Source organism: Micropterus salmoides, unplaced genomic scaffold (genome assembly GCF_014851395.1).
Source record: "Micropterus salmoides isolate LMB-PRFRI ecotype aquatic unplaced genomic scaffold, ASM1485139v1 Ms_hic_scaffold_2, whole genome shotgun sequence".
NCBI classification, from domain to species: domain Eukaryota; kingdom Metazoa; phylum Chordata; class Actinopteri; order Centrarchiformes; family Centrarchidae; genus Micropterus; species Micropterus salmoides.
This window is the reverse complement of record NW_024041150.1, coordinates 10763402-10787087: the sequence shown is the minus strand read 5'-3', so window position 1 is coordinate 10787087 and position 23686 is coordinate 10763402. Positions and strand designations below refer to the sequence as shown.

The window sequence follows — 23686 nt, the reverse complement described above, 5'->3', positions numbered from 1 at the left end:
TTGTATTAGTAAATGTATTTAATTTGAATGTATACATCAAGACACTGTATAACAAGGACTGTGATCATTCTTTACAGGGTTATATGGTATTGTATGTAATCTACAGTAAAACAATTTACAGATTCATTAAAATATTCCCATCCCATATAGTACATTTCACATCAGTCAACTATGTCTAAATCTATATTTTGCTTTATATATTTATATTGACTCAAATAAGAGTAACAATGATGTTGAAAAAATGTGAGCACATAAGGGTGTTATATTTCAGACAATATGATAAAGAAACCAGAAATCTGTGTCTGAAACACAAAGTTCCCCCACTGTAACACCAAAGTCCCTCACTCTCTCACTCACACACACACCAACACACTATTTTTTATTAGAGCTGAAAGCATGTGTGACTTTGGTGTTCCTCACATTTTTTTGTACAATCATACAAATGTTTTAATCAATATATCATTTTAAAATCAATTATGTAACCACTGAAGTGTGGTGAAATACTGAAAAAAGATTATGTCCAACAGAAATAACAAAAGTTATCACTTGTGTGACAAAAAATGTTAAATGATTTTCAAATGAATTATTAATATTCTTTTACTTTAATGTACTTTTGAAAGGAAGAATAAGGGTATTTGAAGGTGTATCAGAGATGCTCCTTCAGTCTCCAAGCCTCTGAGTGGGCATGCTACTGTACATCTTTGATTGACAGCTGAGACGTCAGGGGACATAGAAGGACCATGTAAACAAGCTTGCACTTGTAACCAAGCTCACAGGAACAGCATCTAGATGACCACTGGCCCAAAAAAAACAACCAAATGTTACATAAGTAACAATTCGCTCGTCAGCTTCAGCTGCAAACTGTTCACAGTACACTTTTCCCCAGCTGAGGTTTGTTTAGTAGTTCATTCAAGAGAGATGAGTTTAATGTGAGTTGTGGTCTAAAGTCTGTGTAAGTTTTTGTGTCGAGTCTGAGCCGTTCTTTGGTCAGATAATGTCAGCTGTCAGCCAATGATGGAACAGTGACACAGCATTACTACTTTTTGTTACCGCAGTTTAAAATGGAATGATAAGATTGTTAAAGATTTAGATTGAAACCTCAAAATACAAAACAGAAAATGTCTCCCTCCTGGGGACTGATTTTGTTTTCAAAAGTGAAGACTTGACACGTAATTCAGGTCATCCAGGTCATCCAGACTCAAGTGTACATGATTTGGAGGATTCTAAGAATTGTAGGATTTCTGAATTTTTCAAAATGACTCATTTACTATTCCCTATATATTACACAGGGTACTCATGTAAACATTTTGTACCTTAACTGACAGGTGCAGCATTGTATGTCAATGTGGTCTTTGGCAAACAGCAGTGTACATATGGACATTACATTTGTAATTACGCAGTTGGACTTTTTTAAAGGCACACACATGTCCAGAGTGTGTCTGGGTTCTAGAGTTTTGGACGGAGGGATCCGACCATAGGCTTGTCTGAGGAGAACTCTTTCCACCAGGATGGCCGTTCCAGCACCTGGTTGCCCTGCATCACGGCCGACCACAGGTTCTTGTAAATCTGCATGAAGGAGAAACAAGGAGATGAGTCCCTGTTCACTGGGGAGAAAGAGGTTCAGATCCATTTCCTCTCTTCCGTTTCTTGTAAGCCATTCCTCCACACATTAATCCATCATACATAAACATCGTGTGTGTACAAGCATCCTTATCAAGTATGGTTTGTTAGTGCTATGTGTTGATGGAAAAATGCATGTTTGCATATTAAAAGAAAAAAGTCCTCTAGTACATGACAATGACTCCATCTCACTGAACAACCAGGTGTTTCAAACAAGGTACCTACAGACGACCAGAAATTGCATCACCACAGTGTGTTATACAGTCAGTGCTCAAAACAAAACCCACAGTTCAACCATCAATGAATGAGTCCTTTTCTCAGTTCAAAGAGACCATCTCTCAATAAAAAACCTTGTCTTCTGGATCCCAGCAAGCAAACAGAAAATACTGGCCAACAAAAACAAAACTGATTACTGATTCTCCGACCATACCGGAGCACCTCCCGTAGGCCCGGCGCTGTCACTCGAGACAGACTGGGCCTCTTTGGTTGAAACAGCACCACAGATATTCCCTGAGCTGACTGCTGCACTGATTGCCACAATATGCTAACCTGACTACATGTGTCTTTCTGCTGTGTGTTTTTCCTGCCGGATGGCCCAACGAATTCAGTTTACCCAAATTTGGCGGGTGATAATTTCAGACCCTAAAGGGAAGGATGTGCTATCTCTCTGTTACAAGACTGGAACCACTTGCTTTATAAATTTCAACAGAGATAAAAGAAGAAGCAGTCTATAAACTATTGATGGTACAGAATCCTATTTGTTTGATTCCCCCTCTCGTGGAAACTTAAAGTTTTTCAAGATCTCAGGATATAGGACCAACCGACATAAATCAGAAGTGAGGCCAGTATCAGGTGGATGTATGACATGTTAACATTTTTTTAATTAATGAATTAAAAAAGTCTCCAGAAGACACAGCAAACTTGAGCCTTGTGTTGACTGGTTAAAATATTTTCTAGAAAGATCTGCCCATTCGTCTTCTGCCCTTCTTCTAATGCTTCATATCTGACATATCCATAATTAAGACACCCAGATGGGAGAAAAGAATGCAGTAGAGACAGAATGGAAGCCAGTGGTATTAGCAGGTTTCATTTTTAAACTATAAATTTACCAAATATTACAGAAACCATTTAGATGCAAAACTAAACCCTGAAGCTTACACAGAGTAATAGAACACACTGTGGGTCTGGAAGATGTCTCAGGCAAAAACAAACATGAGCTGAGCCCCTGCTTGTAAAACAGGAAGTTCTCAGACAGTGCAGAGAGGTTCATTATCAACAACTATCAACTTATGACTTCCCAAACACAATGTAGTGTGTGTTTTCCTGGAAGAAGGAGAGGCAGCAGCCAAAGGTCTCGTTCCAGTGACGACACTTAACCTGACTAAGTGTGTCTGAGAGGGAGGCAAAACCAACTCTATGGTTTATTTCTGTGATGCTTGTTGGTTTGTGTGCAGAGTTGATGATTCACAATAAAAACAAACAAGACTTTATTTACAAGTTACACTCAGTATTAACTATCAGTGGTTACCTGATGTAAGGCCACAGTAACGCTCAATCATTCTGTCCTCCTGATACACACTCCCAGACTGGAATTAATGTATCATTCTACTGACTGGATTGTGAATGGGTGATTGGTGAACTATTATCTCCACCAGACGTGTTTGCGGACCCATCAGCCTAACATTTCATGTCATGCATAAACGCTGGACACACAGTCTGCTCTGCAATCTCCATCAGAGCTGTCTTTAAAAGTTTATTTCAGAAGATAAAAGTTTAACTTCTGTTCTTTCCTTTCAAGTTTCTAACTGCCGTTTTTAGTTATGCCGCTTAGATGTTCCACAATATGCCAACATGCAAGTGCCTTAAACCTGCATTCTCTCTAACGGCCAGCAGGGGGTGACTCCACTGGCTACTTCTCATCCGAATTATTATCTCATTTAGTAAATTATGGTCCCATTTAGAGGAAATTAGACCTGAAAGCAGAGGATGCTTTAGGGTGGGGCTGTCTTGCGAGTGACAAGTCACTACCATGGCGGCCTGTCGATCAGGATAGAGGCGACTCGTATGCACAGCACTTTAAATTTAACCAGCAGTGTTGAAAAAGCTTATTAGGAATCAGCTGTTAATTTCACAAACCAATGGGTGGTGTCACAGTGACTACATCCACTTCTTTTATGCAGGGTATAGTAATTCCAAAAGATGATACTAGAGCTAAAGAACCCACCTATATCAAAACTGAATAGTAGATATGACAGCATACATGTGGTAGTCCAGTGCTGATTTGTAGTAGAGCTATTATATATATTTCCACATTAATGTATACCCACATTTAAGCCAACTTGCTAAATGTGCTCTGATGATTTCTCTCTGTCATTTTAGTTTATAGCGCAGATGGTCAACTGATTAGTTTTCTGATTTCTGATACATAAAGAGTTTTGCTGTTGATCTTGTACCATTTGAAAATGTCCTTAAAGAAACTAATGTTTGCCTTGCATCCTGTGGTATAATCCACTGCAGCCATAGCTTGGGCTAATATAACTACTACTTTCTTTGAGTATTGAGCTGGTTGACAAAGATTTGGAGAACACTGTGAACTTACATTGGGACTCTCTGTTTATTGTTATAATAAACACATCTCATCAGAAGGTTATGGCTGTGACACACATCAAAGTGTATCCTCTCGCCTGTCAACAGCACTCAAAATGGTTTTTATACCCTACCCCTGCAGTCACTACCAGCTCATGTTTGACTACCAAGTCAAAATATCTTGACTGTCCCCTGGTGGGTGGCTGCAGTATAGCTCATAAATTCTGAGGATGGGACATGGGCTAAACTCTTTCTCAAAGATGGTTTCTGTTATTTTAGGTAGTTCTCATCATGCTGAGGTTTGTTTTTCTGATAAGTTTGGTTTTAAGGAGTAATTTGATTAATTTGTTATTTGACACATGATTGACAGCTGAGCCCAGCTCATGACTGAGTCGGCTGGGTGTACACCACGGTTCCAACCCCGATCACTACTGAGCAGACTGTGGCTCCAAATAACCAGTGTGAGATGGCAGCGGTCGTATCCAGGATATTTTTGCTTCATTTTTGTACAGCAGGAGGAAATGGAGATGCATCTTGTTATCATCTTTATATACAGTCTGTGGTAAGTTTGACTATGTTTTTGCATTATTTATGCTCTCAAAAAAATTTCTGCTGAAGTATAATTAAGCTTTCTGTGTATGTATTTCTTTACCTGTCCATCAGCACTGCCAATAGGTGAGTTGAGAATGAAGTCAGGAGGGGCCAAAACATCCACCAGTGTTACTGCATCATCCTTCAGCTGGAGGAGAGACAGAGAGAGCAGATCAGGTTGGGCAGGTGGGGGAGCACAGCCATAATAGTATCCTTCATCTTCATGAAGACAGACAAGAGGTATGGAAGGGAACTCATTTTAGTTATCTGCATTCCTACCTATATTCTATGTAAGTTCAGTTTTATATAAATTGAGATGTAGGCTATTTTCAGGTCATGTCTTAAAGGAAACCTATTATGCTTTTCCACATTTTATGACTTATCTAAAATGTTACATGTCAGATGTTCATGTTAAATATGGCCAAAGCTTCAAATAATGTGGTTAAAGTATTTGAATGAAATCCCTGTGAGCCAAAACCTCAGATTTCCTCCTGTTCTGAACGGAAGCAGCTTTTTCTGCTAAGGCCTCAGTAATAGGACACATGGAGCTAGACAGAGCCGGTATTCCATATGTGGTCAATTGTGTCGCACAGCTACGCTCAGTCTGTTTGTACCGCTCAGCGACAAAAACAGCCTGGTAACATGCTTCATGTCTTGGCCAATCAGAAGACAGTGGGCTTTAAGAGGTGGGGGGGGGGCTTAAAGAGACAGAAGCATCTACAGCTTGTTTCAAACAGAGGCTGAAATGAAGGCTTACATGCTGCCATACAGGAGTCACACAACTACAATATATGTGTGACTTTTTCAAAGGTGGAGGGCTGGCTTCTGGGAGTGAGAGTGACTGAAAGATATCCAATGAAGGTTGAGGTCAAGGTCAACAGACAAAGAGTGAGACAGACAGAAAGGTGTTTCGGTACCTGGGAGCAGAGAGTCAGAATGGCCATCTGGACCAACTTTGCAGGCTTTCCCCCTATGAAGTAACTGCCTGCACAGGAACAAAAGTATGTTACAAATATCAATACATGTAATGTGTTATCTAGATGCAGTACTCAGAGTCCAGTACATACCCTGGTACAGTGTGGCCATGTGGCTGCTGAGGCTCCACAGCCCGTACAGGGAACATAGCTTGCTTAGTACAGGTCTGAGACCAGCTGGTGTGTCCTGATCTGTAGTCAGCTCATGGAACCTTTGGAGGCAGTTGTGTTCAATGTAGGCAATGGCCAGGGAACGGCAGAAATAAACCTACACACACACACACACCATTTATAGCATACATATTACCCTTCTGCTATAAACTTATAGAAAAAAAAAGCTAAGCGCTACAACATGAAGCCACTATTAACACAGGGAGAATTTTTTCCCCCTTCTTCAACTAATTCTTTATGAAGCGATTCTTTCACACGCTCAGAATAAAGCATGTGCTGCACTATGTGCATTCCACCTGCAGACGTTAATTTCATTTCATTTAGGGGAATTACATTTTCTGACTGCTATTTCAGAGGTATGCCAAGAAAGCTACAGACTCTTTAATGTCCTTAAAAAAGCTCTCAATTCAACTCGAAATAAAGCACCGCTGCAAAAAGCACTGTTGTTTTGTGGTCAAAATCTCTAAAGAGGACGTGATTATGTGAGTAACTGTTGCTGCCATGATTGAGATCTATTTTAGCACTGCTATCAAAGTATTTTATTTATTTATATTTATTGCCGCTATCAAAAGCACCATAATCTGAACGAATAATCTGAATTTTATTAATGGCCATAACGTTAATCACAGATACAAGGTAGACTAGACAGTTAGTTGCAATTCGCAACCACACCGCTAGGATAAGAAACAGTTATGGTAACAACCCACTAAATACTGTGTGACTCAAGCCATTGTTCTGCCCTATTCATTTCCAATGAACAAAACAACAATGTATCATTTCTTGACTGGCTACTCTCTGCTGCCATAACTCCTTTTGTCCGTTGTCAGCCACTGTAGCTATTCTGCACTCTTTGAACACTACTACAACACTTCTAACCAAGAATGTGAAAAAAAGAAAACCAATGAACTTTTTATCAATGATTTCTTCCTTCAGTCCAAATCACCCCACAACTTGATAATATCGTTGCAAACACGTTCTTCTTAAGCTACCCCTCTCCGCCATTCCAAGAACATTTAGTACATTGCCAGGAAGAACATTGTTTCTTTGTACATTGTTTGTGCTTCTGTCTTAAAACACCAGATCCCTCAATTTCAGTGCATGTGACTTTAACCCTTTGATGCACAACAGGGGGCAAAACTGACCCGACTGAGTTTTTATTTTCTACATCTTTGCAATAAATTAATTTCATCAATCAGTGTTATAGGTATTGCTTAATTAACTTGTTTTTGATTTTCACAAATCAAACCTTTTTTCCTTTCTTACTTTCTGAATAAACATTTTTTGAATTACTACTATTCAAATGAATTTTATGCATGGCTATAAGTGTTTATTTGCTACATCTTTCAAATAAACATATTTTATCATTTAATATTCCAGGCACTTATTCATTATATTGGTATAATTTAAGTTATACGATTGTTTTAACCTGTTATTTTCCCTTGCATTAACTGAGGGTTTTGGGTGTGGGTGAGAGTTGGTGTGCAAGTCATCCTTATGTGTGTACTATCTCTAGTTTTGTAATGTTTTGTTTTGCATTCCTACATTGATTATGCACACATGGGTCAAAAATAACCCACATGTATTCACTTTGGAACTTAATAACTTCTGATATACGGAAATGTTTGGACTTAGGAACATAGTATGTATGTCAGTCTTATTTTACACTTGTAGTTGTCATTTGTGAGGTATGTGAGCACTGAGATGGCCGTCAGCGCTGTACTCATGTGATTTTATTTTCACATTCAACAACAGTTCACTACACTACAGATAAATATACACTTTGTGCTATCGGCTGTCAGACATATTTGTATGTTCTATGTGACAAATAAACATACTTCCAATATTAAAAGTATTATTGTTTGGTCCAAATCACTACTAAAATAATTATTTTTAGGACATTATTATTATTATTATTATTATTATATTATTATTATTATTATTATTATTATTATAGTATTTAGTTTTTTTTCAATCCCACTTACACACATGGATTATGATAAGATACAGGGGTGCTCAGAAATAGGTAGAAAATGAATCCATTTAAATTTCCGAATAAAATAACCTAATCCAAACAGGTGACGCTTTTGACTTAGAAACATAATCTTGTGTGAATCATGAATATTTCTAGTGACGAAAGACCTACGTGAACTCAAGGCCCATGGGTCCATGCAAGCACAGGGCTTATGTCTGTTAAGGTTCATCTCATCTGTCCAGTGAGTCAAGGTCTGAAGAGTACTGGTTTGACTAAAGATATTTAGCCATTCATCTGAAAAGCATCTTACATTCATTTTATTTTTACCCCATTGTGCTATTAGCTCTTACTTGTATTTAGTGCTGTTCGTACTAGTGTGTACTGTTACTTGTAAATCTTGTGCTGTATTGATGCTTGTATGTTGTTCCTCAAATGTAAGTTGCTTCGGATAAAAGGATCAAATGAGTAAATGTAAATGGTGTGTGTGGGTATTACTAATGTTGTGAAGACAAATCTGTTTACACAGTCAGTTTGGTGGGACTTGCCCTCCTTATGGGGGGGTATGTGTGTTTTACCTGGCTGTTGTTATGGGCCTCAAACTTATCCTTTCCAGAGAGCCTCTGCTGTTCCAGGCACTTCTGGCTCTCCTCCAGCAGGAAACACACCAGCCACTTATACGCTGCCAGCGCCACTGATATGATAAAGGAGGAGTTTACTCACTAGGGTAAACTGAGAAAGCAGTCAGAAGAATTTTTGTACCACAAATATTTAGATAACTGGTTAAATGTGAATGTTTTCATGGGAAAATTACAAAATGTAAATTAACTAGGCTTTTGCACCAGTTCAAGACTGTAATTGCACATGAATTCTTAGAAAGTAGAAAATAGAGAAACAATTACCACTCAACACAATATTGGATTACGTTGTAACAGCTAACAGTGGACAGGGTGTTGAGTCTGTGTTCAACTGTGTAATCACTACAGACACTATTCTTTATTTAGAGTCGACATGAGGCTGCATTCCCTCCAGTAATTCCCTCAATACCATTTCCACCTCCACCTACTGCCTCTGAGCTCCCGGACCTGCTAATCTGTCCTCTCTCTTTACCTAAACTGGATGTCTGAATTACAAACAACCATTTTAATGACATATTACCAATTACCTAATTTCCTTTAAAAGGTTATATTTATAAAATGAACATGTCTTCCTGTCAGATCTTTAAAGGGAATAATCTTTCTGAATTCTAGTTCTATCAGGGACAGTTTGGAAACAGCATATGGACTGAATTCAATCCTGATGAGTTTAAATACTGAAATACCTGCAGAGTCCATACACTCGACCAACGTTGTTGCTGCAAACTTGCTTTCCAGGATATTGTGTAAATCATCTAGGAAATCCACAGTGTGAAGGGGAGACTCAATCCGCGCACCATCTGAAAGCACACAATAAAGCAGGTAATCTCAATACTGTATCAACAAGAACAAATAAACAAAAAACAAACAAACAATGTAACAGTAAGCCAGCTTGCTCTGTCACTAACAGGAAATTTACTTTAAACTGTTCATTCCAGAGACATAGTGTACCGTAGACTCCTGTCTGCAAAACATTTTTCTTTTCAGGAGCAGTTTACTTCAACAGTTTTTTGTTGTGACAAAGCTAATATGATAGTGTCCTTCATTTTTCTTCCGTTCTCCTCTTTCCATCAAAGGTCAACACCATAATGATGGTGTGACATTGGTCAACAGCGCCAATTCACATTCCAAAGTTCACCCAAGTTGATCTTGACGTGAAAGATTATCATGGATCGGCTAATAGGCAATCCCACTGAAATCAGGAGCTTATCTGTTGTGAGCTATATGATCAGCACTCAGCACAACCCATGTGCAGAACTCAACTTTGGAGTTGGACTACATTTCTATCTGTTGCCACCACTCCCCATAACGAACACCAATAAAATTTTGCTTAGGCGCAGGGTACTGACAGTGGTGTTTTGCGTGGAGCCAGCTGAGCAGGTAGTTGCTGGTCTGTTGCAGCAAAACGTTGTTGTCTCCTTCATATGTGCAGTTTGGATCATTGTCATTACGCAGATCGCCCAGCCGGTTCACTGAAAGAGAGGAAATGAAGGTAGTCACGTATGGTCAAGTCTTAGAGTTTGTGTTTCACGTTTTCATATCCCGGTGGGGGCACTACATACATGCTAACTCAGAATGCATGAAAAATGTGACATGTCTGCCCCCGTAAACAAAGCATTCTGGTGTACTCTGAGAAGAAAACTTCTGTTTTCAGTTTCAAAGGTGGTTGCCACATTGCATACTTATATTACCATAGACTGCTTCCTTAAGGATGGAGTTGTAGCAGCAGAGGTGAAACACACTAAGGTTTTTGAGCGCTTGCAGACACTTTTATCTTTTATTGTAATGTACATGGAAGGGGAAAGTTTTTGACTGTGGGCTAAGTTTTTATAAAGTATTCACTGAAGCAGTGTGGAGCGGAGAGGCTGACATACAGCGTGACCTGTTAATATTGTTAGGTCTCCATACGGGCCACAGCTTAGGTTACATCAGGTTCATCTGAAAATATAAAGGGTGACTTGGAGGGTTAAGACTTGGTTTTAGGGTTCAGGTTCCAATTGGGGTAAGGGTAAGGGTTAAGGTTAGGCATGTGAAGGTTAAGGGGAAAGAGAATGCATTATGTCAATGAGATGTCCCCACATGGACAGAGGAACAAACATCTGTATCTGTATGTTTGAGACTGACTGGCCAGGTATCCATGACCACCACAGGCCTCCCTGCACTCCTGGATCCCCTTCTGAGCGGTCCACGAGCCCAGTGGTTTACTAGAGCAGCCTATGGCATGGATCTCCCTGCCCATCTCTGCCTGCACACACAAAATACACATAAGACTACTGACTACTGTGTTTTCACTCCGAGTGTAGACACACACATGCACCTCAGCTGTACTCACTTGTCTTTCACCAGTGTCCCTCATCATCTCTCCAATCTGGAACTCAACAAAGTTCATGAAGATGGATTTAGTGAAGTGTTCAAGAGCATATGCTGCTGCCAGGTATGGGATCAGACGCCATTGCTGAAACAACATACAATATATCAAAGGAATTTGTGTAAACATTTACATCCACACTCAAAAAAGAGATACATAAACACAAAACAAAATGATAAGTGTTGTGATGTGGCTTTAGATAATCTTTGTAACTTTGAGGTGATAAGGTGCTCTGGAGGGTTAGACAGTTTGTTTGTCAGTTTGACATTGTACATTTATTTTCAAATCCATTCTGACCTGTAACTGGTACTCTAAAACGGGAATTTCCTCTGCGTCTTTGGGTCCAAACTGTCTCCTGGTGGCTGAGAAGCGGATGGCCACAACCAGAGCCAGCTTCAGGTTGACCAAAGCCATCCTGGTGATGGACACCCTTCCACCTGAGAGGGAACCCAGAGATGCCCCAAAACGCTTGTTGGGGTCCTGAAGGAGAAGAAGAGAAGAGTTTTGGAAGAAAATATTTTTGGAATTCAAATTAAGTTTAGCATGCATTTGTTTATTATAACTATCGGTTATCATATATTATAGAGGCTGGCCATGTACTGCCCCACCTTTTGCCTATTTGGGCACAGGTAAAGTAGGACAAGTTTCAGTAAAATGCATGAACAGATGTTTAAATTTTTTGAAGATTTGAAGTGACAAGAAGTTCCTGAAAGTGAGCTGAATGACTGAATAAGCTCTGTCAGCTCTTGTGCTAAATAATACGTGTGGTCCTCCCTTTGTCCAAATTTCACTTCTTCACACTTCTTTTTCTTCTTCGAATGTATTACATAGCGACGTAACGCGCTCTGTAAAGCAGTTTGTTTGTTTGTTTGGTGCCTGTGTCATAAGCTCAACTTAGTCTGGCTCTCTTGGGTTCGCTGGCTTCTCTGAGCGGAACATTGACTGTCCTGGATAACTGGCGTCACAAAGTTGGTTATAATCCCTCACATAATCATGCTATACTAAATATATACAGTATACTGTATGTATTTATTATGGGGTGAGTATTTTGACTATGTGAACATGTACTGACCACCAACACCGTCAGAAATCCATTCAGGAAGAATCTGGTCGGTTACAATGCAGCATGATTGTCATTATTTAGTTTGATCCACTTTGTCTCTGTTAAAAGTTTTGTTTTAAATCCAGAGAGGACACATGGAAAGCCTGGAACAGACTAATCTATGGAAATATTGCTCTTAAGTTCTGAGCTCTGAAAAAAGTAACAAGTAATTATGTCCATGTCCGGATCCAGTAGTTATAGTGACTTTTCCAGTGATCTGACTGGTCAGATGTAGGGCTGACAGGTTTTGATCTGATACAGTATATTGAGTATAGTAAACTCGGTCCGTGTACTTTGCGGCCAACGGATATTCGTTTAGAAACGAAAAAAAAAAAACGAGTTCAAGAAACCAGTTTGAGATGATTTGAGATTTGTAACATGGTGCATTATCCTGCTGCAAGTAGCCATCAGAAGATGGTACACTGTGGTCAGAAAGGGATGGACATGGTAAGCAACAAAACTCAGGTAGACTGTCGCGTTTAAACAATGCTCAATTGGTACTAAGTGGCCACACCATTACACCACCAGCACCCTGAACCGTTGACTCAAAGCAGGATGGATCCATGCTTTCATATTGTTTATGCCAAATTCTGACCCTACCGTCTGAATCATGATCCGGCACCAACAACCATGCCACGTTCAAAGTCACTTAAATCCCCTTTCTTCCCCATTCTGATGCTCTCTTTGAACTTGAACCACGTCTACATGCCTAAATGCATTGAGTTGCTGCCATGTGATTGGCTGATAAGCTATTTGTGTTAATAAGCAATTGGACAGGTGTTCCTAATAAAGTGGCCGGTGAGTGTAAGTGAGACAGCTTGGTGAAACCAAACCTGAGTGAAGCTCAAAGACAGCTGGATAACACACTTCTCAGGCCCCTGACCTGTCCTTGCTATTTACACCTCTCATGGGGTACCAGAGGAATTTTCCAGCCCTAACCCTAACCAGGTTGATGACAGCTCTGAGACCAAAACAGTATAGTTGTGGGCCATAAAACCAAAACAATGAGCTAAAAAAGGGTGAAAAGGGAACTGAGGGGAACTGCAGGGTTGGTGATAATTTGCTGGGAGTTCATCCCAAGAGACCCCTTTCAAAGTGCACATAATTATTTTATCAGCTGAAAATATTGAGTAGTGCAGCTTTAGTTTCCCTTTAATTCGTGCTTGGTGCTTGTTTTCTTTGGCACCTGTGGGAATCTTACTAACCTTGAATGGCGTAACGTAGTGGCCATCAGGAGAAACATCTCCAGTCTTATTCAGTAGATTCTCCCGAGGGATCCTCACATTATTAAACAAAGCAAAGCTGATGGGAAAAGACAAAGAACGAGGAACTTTAAGACTCAAGACAGAAAATTAACTTTGATTACATAGACACAACTTGACAGGCAAAATGTGTATAATACAAAGGCAGGACATACATTTATAGGGATGTGGTGTGTCTGTTTCATAAAAGCATTCTGCTACTTCCAAGACTGTGCTACCCAGGTCAGATCAATGGCTATTCCACTACTCAGCATACTCCTGGCTATTGGCCATATTATCCACCCAGATCATTCCCCCAGGGGACATGCTGGTGAATGATCACCAGCATGTTCCCATCAACATCCCCACCAGGGGATGTGAACATGCTGAAATTAGCCATTACAGCAGATTATGTGTAAGGTAAAATACAAATTCTTATTCTCACAGATGTTGTTGACAGATGGCTGAAAAAGTTGCACCTTCCAGCAGCAAATATTTATTGATGTGCAATTTTTTTTACATGTTCACTTGTTGTAATCTATTTTATTAATATAATCCATTTAGGAAAAGGTATTGTAGCCCACATATAGAACAGCTTTCAATATCAGTTTTCACTATGCTACACTTTTACTACACGACCCACACACGGGTCTACTATCCAAATCATTTTCAAAATCAAAATATCGGCTCATAAATCGGCTCTTTTTCACTTTAATATCAGCATCAGTCCCCAAAACTCCATATCAGTCGGGCTCTAAATTATAAATACATGGGTATGTATAATGAATAATAGGTATGTAGCGCCAATCTTGAGCTACATAAATATGCATACTAGGTAACTTGCATGGAATTAAATCAAACTCATTTCACGTTAAGTCTGATCCTCCAATCTTAGTCTTGCTCTGCTGCCACCTACCCATTATCCAGTCCGTTCTGGCCCAGCTTCTTGCCCATGTCTCCAACCAGAACCCCAGGCAGAGCCAGCAAGGTCTTGGGATCTCTCACCTGCAGCACAATGGTTATAGATTCACTGGATGTGTGAATCATGATGCTCAGTGTCAAAGCACTTGAACTGTGTCCTTGGCTTCCATTTCACTACTTCACATAAAATTATATTTCACCTGTATCATTTCTCGAGCAAAAGAGTTACTTTTTAAAATGATTATATATATATATATATATATATATATATATATATATATATATATATATATATATATATATATATATATATATATATATATATATATATATATATATATATATATATATATATATGAATATGAGAGAGAGAGAGAGAGAGAGAGAGAGAGAGAGAGAGAGAGAGAGAGGAACCGTGACATAAACAAACTTGGTCAGGGGTCAAAGGTCAAAAGTCTTACCGGGACAATGAAGGAATGCAAGCCGTGGCACACCTGGTCAGGTGTGTAGAGCTGCGCGAACACCACAGCGTGGGTTGCAGTCTTACCCAGGTTCCCAACCCAGAACTTGGCAGCCTCAAAGTCTGGAGAGTTGATCACAAACTCCTACAGAATGGAAAGTCACTGTTTTTACTCAGTTTCTCAATTTATCAGCTGGACTAAAATGGGGTTAAAAAAGACAGTACAAGTGATTTTTCGGTTCTTTCCTGTCAATAGGACTGTCTGGTGTGCAAGAACTTTGTTATGATATAGTAGCCTAAACATTTTTTGATATTTTCTAATCTTTGCTTCTTTTACAATTACCTTTCATCATTCCTAAAAACAGATTTTCTGTGTGATGGGAGTGTCGTGGGGTGTGTGCTGACCTGGGTGGAGGGGTCATATGTTGCTGTGGTCCTTATTGCTCTGGTGTTGCTCCCGTGGCTCAGCTCAGTCAGTGCAAAGCATCCAAACGTCTTCAAACAGATAAATGCAAATTCTGAGTTTACGGTGATGTCCTGCTGACTTTGTGAAAACTGGACAATGTAACAACTGAACAAGTTATTACGCCAGTATCTACTGCTGTAGAAACACTTTAACAGTGTTGCTATTGTTCTTGGTGGCCAAGGTGAAAAGCAAAGACTGGACAATCAGATAAATGCAATTCAAAGAAGGTCCATGTTGTTGAGAGCATAGCATTTTGGAACACTTGATTTGATGCAGTAAAGTGTCCAGCTGCACATCCATCGGGGCGGGATGGTGTGACATCATTGTAGATCCTCCCTGGACTGTCAGACAGCCATGAATAATGCACTGTAAGGGTGAGTTATTGGCAGCATAAAGCTGTGCTGAACTCTTACCGTCATGTCTTCAGTGCTTTCAACATATTTGCTGTGTCTCTCTGAACCTGTGTTGGCAATAGTCGCTCCAAACATCTGAAACAGAAGATGTTTTTGTATCTTTTAGTGGGATGAGACAATGACTAAAAGGAAAACAAATCTACAGCAATGCTAGCAAAGCTGTAATGGTCGTTACACACCAACAAATATGATGATATTTATCCATCCCACACTTTTTGTGGGATGGATAAATATCACAGCCATGCTTGTGATATTTCAGCATGGAAGACCAACACTGCCATCCCTACAACCACAAGGGCTGGTTACCGAATTCTCTTGTCAAAAGAGTATGTAAAGGTTGTGTCTGTCAAAGGGCAGCCACTGTCCCTCAGACGCTGAATGCTGTAAAATTACAGATATCTTCATGAGTTAGGGACATGATTGGTGTTTAAAAAGGGAAAAAAAAAAAAACACACTAGCAGGACTGACCTCATTATATTCATTGCTAGAGTAGTTTGTTTTATACTTTAAGTTGTAAAATACAATACCTTTATTTATTTATCTATTTCAATAAATCTTATTAATTTGTTTTTACCCAGTCCATTGTACAATTTTTTAAATAAATAACAACATAACATAAGTTTAAATCAAGAAGTTTGGACGTTAATTTTTTAATTAAAATACAAAAGTACTGAAAAACGGAGCCATCGCAATCACTTATAAAAACACAACTTCTAACTTTATTCACTGGTTTTGGTGAAACTGGATCAGATTATATGGAGAAAACATTTTCTGGTTTTCCTTCTGATGTCCTTTGGCAAATCTGCCTCAACTTTTGGTGATTCAAAATGTCCTGGTGGACAGATAACCTAGCTTTACTTTCTGTTAGCTGTTACTTTGGCCATTAACTATAGCTGCCATTAGCTAGTCAGCTCAGTTAGCCAACTCTGCCCGGACAGGGAGTGCTTTACTTCACAACCGAAAAAGCACTTTCTGCGAGACACACTCAACAACCTCAAGATCTAGCTCAACATAAAGTTAAAACAACATTTAAAAAAAAGATTGGACAGTGGGTCCGGGTGGGCCGTGCGGGGGACATGGCTGAGGGTGGGGACATTACATTACAACATTAACATCCTGACGGCTCGTTTAATGCACAGTTTCTAAATAGGTATGTGTGCATTTCTTCATGGACTGAGCGTTTTGATACTTTCACAGTATTTATACAGCACCAAGACGTGCTTTATCATCTCAAAAGATATGGAAATCTCAAAAAAGGAAATTATATATGGCCTGTTTTGGTATTTCGCTTGGAGGACAAGTTGCATATTGGAGAATAGTAATCAGTCAAGTACTGACACTAGATGGTTCTAGTCAGTGTGGAAAGTCTACAACAGGTGCGTGTGACTTTGTGCTACACTGCGCCACTACTGAGCATGATGACTTAAAGTGATCTCAGATCAATCATTGTTCTAAGCTCACATGCTCTACGGGAGGTAGAATGTGTCTAACTTGACAGCAGTGTTTTTATTCCCCGCCCCTGCAGCTCATGTTTGACTATCAAGTAGGCGAAAGTCAGCCGCAGTCCTCTCAAACGCACCTGATAATTGATTATCAATGAAGATACAGTATTAAGCATGTCATTGCTGGATAAGTGCAAGCTCAGTGTCATTCATTTCAGCTCCACTGGAAAATAAAATAAGTCTCAAAGTAGATCACAGCATAGCACACACTGGATGTTTCAGGCCAGTGTATGAGTTAAGTAAGTAATTAAGAAAGTACACTCACCTAAAGGATTATTAGGAACCCCATACTAATACTGTGTTTGACCCCCTTTCGCCTTCAGAACTGCCTTAATTCTACGTGGCATTGATTCAACAAGGTGCTGAAAGCATTCTTTAGAAATGTTGGCCCATATTGATGGATAGCATCTTGCAGTTGATGGAGATTTGTGGGATGCACATCCAGGGCACGAAGCTCCCGTTCCACCACATCCCAAAGATGCTCTATTGGGTTGAGATCTGGTGACTGTGGGGGCCGTTTTAGTACAGTGAACTCATTGTCATGTTCAAGAAACCAATTTGAAATGATTGGAGCTTTGTGACATGGTGCATTATCCTGCTGGAAGTAGCCATCAGAGGATGGGTACATGGTGGCCATAAAGGGATGGACATGGTCAGAAACAATGCTCAGGTAGGCCGTGGCATTTAAACCATGCCCAACTGGCACTAAGGGGCCTAAAGTGTGCCAAGAAAACATCCCCCACACCATTACACCACCACCAGCAGCCTGCACAGTGGTAACAAGGCATGATGGATCCATGTTCTCATTCTGTTTACGCCAAATTCTGACTCTACCATCTGAATGTCTCAACAGAAATCGAGACTCATCAGACCAGGAAACATTTTTTCAGTCTTCAACTGTCCAATTTTGGTGAGCTCCTGCAAATTGTAGCCTCTTTTTCCTATTTGTAGTGGAGATGAGTGGTACCCGGTGGGGTCTTCTGCTGTTGTAGCCCATCCACCTCAAGGTTGTGCGTGTTGTGGCTTCACAAATGCTTTGCTGCATACCTCGGTTGTAACGAGTGGTTATTTCAGTCAAAGTTGCTCTTCTATCAGCTTGAATCAGTCGGCCCATTCTCCTCTGACCTCTAGCATCAACAAGGCATTTTCGCCCACAGGACTGCCGCATACTGGATGTTTTTCCCTTTTCACACCATTCTTTGTAAACCCTAGAAATGGTTGTGCGTGAAAATCCCAGTAACTGAGCAGATTGTGAAATACTCAGACCGGCCCGTCTGGCACCAACAACCATGCCACGCTCAAAATTGCTTAAATCACCTTTCTTTCCCATTCTGACATTCAGTTTGGAGTTCAGGAGATTGTCTTGACCAGGACCACACCCCTAAATGCATTGAAGCAACTGCCATGTGATTGGTTGATTAGATAATTGCATTAATGAGAAATTGAACAGGTGTTCCTAATAATCCTTTAGGTGAGGGTAGAGTAGAGAAAAGTAAAGTTTCTTTGTCATAGCAAACACCCAGCAACACAACATGTCCTTTAACTCTTTTATATTCTCATATGTTCGGTGTTTAATTTTGCATACTTCCCACCACAACCACCAATGAGCACTCACCCCTTTGTTGAGAAAGAACTTGGATGAAATGGACCAGTCATACATGCCAAGACAATCACTGAGCACCACAATCTTCCAGGGGTTGGCCATGGACTCTTCTTTTGTTGTGAAGTCGTAGCAGAAGAGCTGCTTCACCCTGTGGATTTTTATCTGAAGCTTTATTTTAATTTTATGTTACAATGTAAGACATTGGGTTGGGCGATATGACAGTATATAACAAGAGCAATACAGTCTCAGTTTCAATATATTCAGGGCAGGCTGATATGTAGCATATCAGGGCTGGATTCTGCATGATCTCATGAATCCAGCTGCCTCACAAGGTAACATGATTTGGGCAGCGGGACTGCTTTTAACATTCTCCCGTGACGTTAGAGCGACAGTTGGTGGCAGTAATGCACCTCTAAGCAGGTCTGCTAACCGCTGCAGAAAAAGAATAACAGGAAAACATGGAAGAGAGTGAAATTGTAAAGACAGAGCAGGAGGAGCTGTTTTTGTTTGTATGGAAGTTCTAAATAAAAGAAGAAAATAATCAAATGCAATGAAATATGGTACGGTTATTTTAAATAATTTTGTAATGAATGCTCTGTAGTGATACCATTACCTTAATTTAAAATTACAAATACTGTGACAGAAGAAGAATTTTGGCCATATTGGCCGCCCCTAGAGGACAATACTGGTAGTAAAATAACTGAATTGTACTAGCCTATATGGCTGAAAACACAGTGGGTACAAAATGTGAAACTTTCTGTTATGCTGATACCTGAGGAAGGTCAGCTCTCTCATTTTCCCGATAGGGATGTCTTCACCGGGCTGACGGGCGAACAGAGGATCATTCTCCAACGTCTTAAACACATGTTGCTGCAGCACAGAGAAGACAACATGTACAGGATGTGTAGAGGAACAATAAGATGACACAGGACGTCAATAATGTTCTCTTATTACCTTAAAGTTTCAGTGTGAGAGCCCTGCATTTTATCCCGAGCCCGACGGGGCCAGACTTATTTATGGCTGCCTCCCTCCCCTCTCTCTCCTTCCATCCCTCTCTCTCTTGCCCTCTCTCTCCTTCACCCCCAACCGGTCGAGGCAGATGGCCGCCCACCCTGAGCCATGGTTCTGCTCGAGGTTTCTGCCTCTTAAAGGAAGTTTTTCCTTGCCTCTGTCGCCTAGTGCTGCTCTTGGTGGGAACTGTTGGGCTTCTGTAAATATCATCATAGAGTACGGTCTAGACCTGCTCTTTATGAAAAGCGCTGTGAGATAACTGTTGTTGTGATTTGGCGCTATATAAATAAAATTGAATTGAACTGAATTAAATATCCTCTGACTGGAGATCCTGGGGAAATGAAAAAGCATCCGTAGATTGATGGATACGGATCAAACACTGGAACACACACACTGCAGCACATGCTTTACTGTGAACAAGTGAAACATTTGCTTCATGATCAATTTGTTGAAGAGGGGAAAAAAATTCGCCCGACATGGGATGAACACGCAATATTCTAGGTAAGAGTTTTGCACATTACCAGCTGAGCTAACTGAACACCATAACATGTACAGGGATTGGACAATGAAACTGAAACACCTAGTTTTAGACCACAATAATTTATTAGTATGGTGTAGGGCCTCCTTTTGCGGCCAATACAGCGTCAATTCGTCTTGGGAATGACATATACAAGTCCTGCACAGTGGTCAGAGGGATTTTAAGCCATTCTTCTTGCAGGATAGTGGCCAGGTCACGACGTGATGCTGGTGGAGGAAAATGTTTCCTGACTCGCTCCTCCAAAACACCCCAAAGTGGCTCAATAATATTTAGATCTGGTGACTGTGCAGGCCATAGGAGATGTTCAACTTCACTTTCATGTTCATCAAACCAATCTTTCACCAGTCTTGCTGTGTGTATTGGTGCATTGTCATCCTGATACACGGCACCTCCTTCAGGATACAATGTTTGAACCATTGGATGCACATGGTCCTCCAGAATGGTTCGGTAGTCCTTGGCAGTGACGCGCCCATCTAGCACAAGTATGGGGCCAAGGGAATGCCATGATATGGCAGCCCAAACCATCACTGATCCACCCCCATGCTTCACTCTGGGCATGCAACAGTCTGGGTGGTACGCTTCTTTGGGGCTTCTCCACACCGTAACTCTCCCGGATGTGGGGAAAACAGTAAAGGCGGACTCATCAGAGAACAATACATGTTTCACATTGTCCACATCCCAAGATTTGCGCTCCTTGCACCATTGAAACCGACGTTTGGCATTGGCACGAGTGACCAAAGGTTTGGCTATAGCAGCCCAGCCGTGTATATTGACCCTGTGGAGCTCCCGACGGACAGTTTTGGTGGAAACAGGAGAGTTGAGGTGCACATTTAATTCTGCCGTGATTTGGGCAGCCGTGGTTTTATGTTTTTTGGATACAATCCGGGTTAGCACCCGAACATCCCTTTCAGACAGCTTCCTCTTGCGTCCATAGTTAAATCCTGTTGGATGTGGTTCGTCCTTCTTGGTGGTATGCTGACATTACCCTGGATACCGTGGCTCTTGATACATCACAAAGACTTGCTGTCTTGGTCACAGATGCGCCAGCAAGACGTGCACCAACAATTTGTCCTCTTTTGAACTCTGGTATGTCACCCATAATGTTGTGTGCATTGCAATATTTTGAGCAAAACTGTGCTCTTACCCTGCTAATTGGACCTTCACAGTCTGCTCTTATTGGTTCAATGTGCAATTAATGAAGATTGGCCACCAGGCTGGTCCAATTTAGCCATGAAACCTCCCACACTAAAATGAGAGGCGTCTCAGTTTCATTGTCCAACCCCTGTAGTTTAAATATTATGTCTTATGTTCTCATCCACAATCTAACAGAAAAAATTGCTCTGATGCAAAACTTATTTGCCAACCCCTGCTGTACATTATTACTTCTTTTTCTTCTTCAAACATTCATATTTAACATAGTGATGAGCTTCTACACACCAAGAATTCTACAAGAAGAAGAGGAAGAACGTAGTGATGAAACGCACTCTGTACAAGGTGAGGAGGGCCCTGTTATGGAAGCAGAGCGTCGACAGTTATCCTGACCTTGACCTTCTCTTTGCCTGTCTGTGTGGTATTTTGGTGCCCGGCACAGTGCACAGTGAACAGGTATGAGGAGAGGCACAAACAGGCTCATTCAAATAAGCCCGGCATAAAGCAAGTTATTGTCTGCGCTGAAAATAAATGTCTCAGAACCACAACATTACACTGCTGCCACTTTGGTGATTTATCAACAAGAGCAAACTAAATACTTGGCTCAGCAGTAAAGGAATTATGCATCTCATGTAAATAAATCATCTTATTATATCACTCTCCAAACAGAAGATGCATTTCAACCAGCATGCCAAATTTACATTTAATGTGGTTAAAGCAGGGAAGTTGTCAAAGCAGTCTGTATTTATCTGTAAATGAACTAGTTCTTCTTAAAGTGTCTGTTTCATGGGCTAACCAAATCCAAATTGAACGTGTCTTATCCAATCCACGTTCATGAAAATTTGGTAACGGTTCTGATTTGGAACAGGTTCTCTATACCCAACCCCACCCACCTACCAAACTGTAAACTGCAGCCTGCTGTCTTTGATACAACCACTAGTCACAAGTCTACACAATGGGGCCTTTTTTTTCCTTTTTTTTTTTTTTAAACCTGTGGCACATGTTGTGTACAACTATTCACATTATTACACTGGCAGATTTAGTCCTACCTACAGAGAACATTTAATGCGGACAGCTACCTTGAATACAAGAATTTCCTCTCCCTCTATGAAGAGCAGCATGTCTTTCCAGCTGAAGGAGGCTTTTTTCCTGTAGATATCCAGCGGGCCGCTGGGAAGGTCTGCCACTCCATGGTCCATCTTCTTATGTTCAGGCTGGCGAGGTTCGTGCAGGGACATAAGGCACTTTGCACTCTCTGTGAAAAAACAGGGAGGGAATTAGATGATAATGTTAGGTCTCCAAGTACAACCTTCAACTTTTTTCTTTCACATACATCCCTGCTTTAACCACATTAAATGTATATGTGTGTGGCAGACTGTTACACACATTTGTAGTGTACTGTGAATCCAAATCACACGCTCTGGACGTGTCAGTGTGCAGTCAGAGGCCCCCGACCAGGCGTTTATGACCACTTGGGCTCCAAGTGCTGCTGCTCCACTCTGAGGTTTACTCTCCGTGAAAAACTTTATTTTCATAGTCCATAAATCGGTTAGCTAGCTAGCTTGCTGACTTAGTTGGTTGACACCCATACAATTTCTGGTGACACTAGTGAATGAATGAGGCGCACACAGGGCTAACTATGTTAGGGCAGACATATAGATGTCGATATTTCTCCAGTAATAGAACCTTTGCTCCATTGATTTGACGGTCCAGTCAGAGAGACTGAGGAGAAATTATACAAATTTGAAGTTATTTGAAAAGGTTCGGGCTTAAGGCCCAGGAGCCACCCCGCTTCGCAGCTGTAACGTTAATGTTACATACACAGCGTTGTTTACTGGCTAACACATGGAGAAGGAGATGTTAATGTTTACTAAAGTGACTGACTTGGATAACAACAGCTCCTCAATGAGCTGAATTGGTTGTTATAGTTATGTCTGTTGTCTTACCTTCCCTGTTGGTATCGCTGTCTCTCGTCTTAGACAGTTGTCAAAACGACCTTTGAACAGCTGATATCACGTACTTGTGTGCCAGAGGAATCTCCAGCAGCTTCATCTGCCAGCAGCAGCAAAAACAACACTTCCTGTCGGGAATCTTCCGAATAAGAGCGTAGTCTTCACACATCAATTGAACTGAATGACAAACTTCCAATACTGATTGGACTCTACAGTAACAATTTAAATGATTTAATATATAGTATGTTTATGATATTAACTCATCCGTGCTTCCATTTAGTGTGAATGGAGAATAAATAGGCCTACTAAATTACATTGCCGAACTTAAAACCAATGGAAAACGTGTTTGCTTTTATTCTGAAGGTCTGAGGTGAAAACCCTTCTACTTCCCGTGCCTTATAGTTTTGCCACCGG

At 40.6% G+C, this 23686-nt stretch overlaps 1 protein-coding gene across 2 annotated transcripts; it reads right to left on the bottom strand.

Moving 5' to 3' along the window:
* Positions 1–23411, bottom strand: acox3 (acyl-CoA oxidase 3, pristanoyl). 2 transcript variants are annotated; one of them, XM_038730771.1, is made up of 19 exons: positions 23267–23411; positions 22400–22575; positions 19395–19492; positions 18635–18770; positions 15518–15592; positions 15044–15133; positions 14640–14783; positions 14174–14262; positions 13222–13318; positions 11212–11394; positions 10879–11001; positions 10671–10791; positions 9896–10018; positions 9233–9346; positions 8490–8605; positions 5865–6039; positions 5715–5782; positions 4859–4945; positions 1–1566 (listed from the first exon to the last, which is right to left on the bottom strand). In XM_038730771.1, the coding sequence occupies exons 2-19, from the start codon at positions 22556–22558 to the stop codon at positions 1447–1449; spliced, it is 2118 nt and encodes a 705-aa protein (XP_038586699.1). In that variant the 5' UTR covers positions 22559–22575; positions 23267–23411; the 3' UTR covers positions 1–1446. The 2 variants fall into 2 exon arrangements, with proteins under 2 accessions (XP_038586699.1, XP_038586700.1); XM_038730772.1 differs by lacking the exon at positions 23267–23411 and having other exon boundaries at positions 18635–19054; positions 22400–22420.
* Between the last annotated feature and the right edge of the window lie 275 nt (positions 23412–23686).